The sequence below is a fragment of the Miscanthus floridulus genome, chromosome 13 (genome assembly GCF_019320115.1).
Source record: "Miscanthus floridulus cultivar M001 chromosome 13, ASM1932011v1, whole genome shotgun sequence".
NCBI classification, from domain to species: Eukaryota; Viridiplantae; Streptophyta; class Magnoliopsida; order Poales; family Poaceae; genus Miscanthus; species Miscanthus floridulus.
This window is the reverse complement of record NC_089592.1, coordinates 66,601,503-66,603,993: the sequence shown is the minus strand read 5'-3', so window position 1 is coordinate 66,603,993 and position 2,491 is coordinate 66,601,503. Positions and strand designations below refer to the sequence as shown.

Sequence of the window (2,491 nt, the reverse complement as noted above, 5' to 3'; positions counted from 1 at the left end):
AATTCATTGAACAAGGTACAAAAATGCTTGTTCTTTATGAGCAATAGTACGCCTACCAAATGCTTAAAGTTTTAGAAATTAATGATACCTTGAAAGATCTCAAATGATATGCTCCAGGATTTGGAATTTATAGTTCTGAAAATGGTAGTGAATTTGTGGTTGCTGTGTGTGGTTGGTGTCTCATCGATAAAGCTGTAAAGCTGGTGTACTTGAAAAATCATTGAGAGTTTCCCCATCAGGACAACTTGTTCAAAATTTTTGACAATCACAGTCCTTATTAAAAGTTACCAGACTGAAATGTACTTATTTTTATAATGAACTGAAAAGTTCGGAAGTTCAAGTTGCCAGAAGCAATTTTTAAGCGAAGATACTGGCAAATAAAAAGAGCAAACAGAAGTCTATGTCTGTATATGGGACAAGAGATGAACACGGGAAATTTTTCCTGTTTTTGTTGATTCCATTGTAGACCAACTATTCCACTGATTTGCTAAAAGTGAGGATCTTGCTTTTTGTACAATCCTCTTTTTAAAAGATTATTACGTTTTGGTGCTCTCCATATAACTAACTGCTTCTGAGCTGAACTTTGTGGTGACATTTTGCTCCGTGTTGCAACTTGCAAGCATGGTCATAAGATGAAATCAGTTCAGAAACTGTAGGCTTTTATATATATACACACGTATTGAATCAGTTACATGCAAAAGATTCAGAAGAAGTGCGGACTTGATCGACAGCTCTCGGAGGGGGAGCAACAAAAAATGCGAGAGGAACGAAGCACGCGCAGGCATACTCTCTCCTTGCAATCTAGACAAAGCCTCTAACAACATCTCCTTCCTGTGTCTGGGCCGCAGCCTGTCGTCGTCACTCCGTTTGTGCTTTGCCCCTGTACGGCTTGAGGATCTGGAACGAGCAGAGCAGGCTGGCGTCGACGTTCATCAGCGCACCGGCGTTGTTGAACTCGCCGCAGTAGTTGGGCGCCGAGAATATTGTCACCAGCTGCCGGTCGGCGAAGAACTCGTACCCGTCCTCCACGACCTGTTGTTGGCAATGGCATTGCCAATTTGCCATGGCAAGAAATGAACTGTGAGTCGATCGATCCGGCATTCAGGCTGGTTGTGCAACCACATGAGCAAGCAAAGCAGGACAGGTGGCTTTGCCTGGTGGGCGCGGCAGACGAGGTCGAGGTCGTGCTTGTTCAAGAACTCGGTGACCTTGTCGGCGCCGAAGGTGAAGGAGACACCGCGGTCGTTGTCGCCCCAGCCGGAGCTGTCGCGGTCGGGGTCGGACCAGAGGAGGTCGCAGAGGAGGCCCTGGTCGGGGACGTCGACGGGGCGCTGGATCTCCCTGATCCGGTTGAGGTTGTCCAGGTCCGGGGAGAGGCCGCCGTGCATGCAGAGGATCTTGTCGTCGATGACGGCGGCGACGGGCAGGCAGTTGAAGCAGTCGGTGAAGAGCTTCCAGAGGCGGACGCTGAAGCGGCGCTTGCACTCGTCGTAGAAGCCGTAGATGCGGTTGATGGAGGCGCACTCGTGGTTGCCCCGGAGCAGGAAGAAGTTGTCCGGGTACCGGATCTTGTACGACAGCAGCAGGCAGATGGTCTCGATGCTCTGCTTGCCGCGGTCCACGTAGTCGCCCAGGAACAGGTAGTTGGCCGTCGGCGGCAGGCCGCCGTACTCGAAGAGCCGCAGCAGATCCGAGAACTGCCCGTGGATGTCACCTGCAAGCATGCGCGCAGATCGAGGCACCGCACGTCTGATCGCATCAGCAATGGCCTGCCATGGATCGACGTCCGACCGGCGAATGCAACTCATCATGCTCACCGCAGACGTTGATGGGGGCCTCCAGCTCGAGGAGGTTGGGCTGGGAGAGGAAGATCTCCTTGGCGGTGACGCAGAGGTGCCGGATCTCGGCCTCGGTCAGGTGCACCTTCTTCCCCGTCACCTTGTGCTTCTTCCCGTCCAGCAGCCGCCGTATGAGCTCCTCCACCGTGCCCCCGTCCATCGCGCACGCGCGTACCTACCACCAGCGACGTACGAGCCTCTCGTCCTTGGTCCAGGTCCAACCAGCAGGCAGGCAGCCTTGCCTTCTTGGCCGCGGCACAGGGGAGAGGGGGACGACGCCGACGACGACGAGGGTGGTGGTGGACACGGACGGGAGGGGCGGGCCAGCGAGAGAAACCCGCGTGTCGGGTTGTGTTCCCTCGGTTTTCGTTCTAACGCTTGGCTTCCGACGACTTGCCAAATCGGGACGGGTGGCGAAAGTGAACAAGCTCTGGGCCGAGCCGTTTGTTCTGGTCGGACCCAGTTGGAGCACTTGTACGCCTCAAACAGGCCCAGAGGTTCGGGCCTATATGTTTGGTCTGGGCTCATCACTCTCGCACGTCAAGTGGAGTTTGCAATTCAACTACGCTTCCTTATCGTTATCGTCAAGTAAGCCCAAGATAGGGTTATGGGACCAGTGCGGTAATGCCGCGCCGACCCGACCGTGCGGCCTG

General features: G+C 53.8%; 1 protein-coding gene across 1 annotated transcript; it reads right to left on the bottom strand.

Annotated features, from left to right (window-relative positions):
• Window positions 1-668: 668 nt before the first annotated feature.
• Window positions 669-2,180, bottom strand: LOC136501265 (serine/threonine-protein phosphatase PP1-like). The gene is made up of 3 exons (XM_066496762.1): window positions 1,818-2,180; window positions 1,155-1,714; window positions 669-1,032 (listed from the first exon to the last, which is right to left on the bottom strand). The coding sequence occupies exons 1-3, from the start codon at window positions 1,996-1,998 to the stop codon at window positions 859-861; spliced, it is 915 nt and encodes a 304-aa protein (XP_066352859.1). The 5' UTR covers window positions 1,999-2,180; the 3' UTR covers window positions 669-858.
• Window positions 2,181-2,491: the final 311 nt, after the last annotated feature.

Coding starts and splice junctions, on each gene's coding strand:
- LOC136501265 (XM_066496762.1), bottom strand. CDS start 1,998: ATGGACGGGGGCACGGTGGAGGAGCTCATACGGCGGCTGCTGGACGGG. Junction 1,715..1,817: donor GGCCCCCATCAACGTCTGCG/GTGAGCATGATG, acceptor GCATGCTTGCAG/GTGACATCCACGGGCAGTTC. Junction 1,033..1,154: donor TCGTCTGCCGCGCCCACCAG/GCAAAGCCACCT, acceptor TGCCAACAACAG/GTCGTGGAGGACGGGTACGA.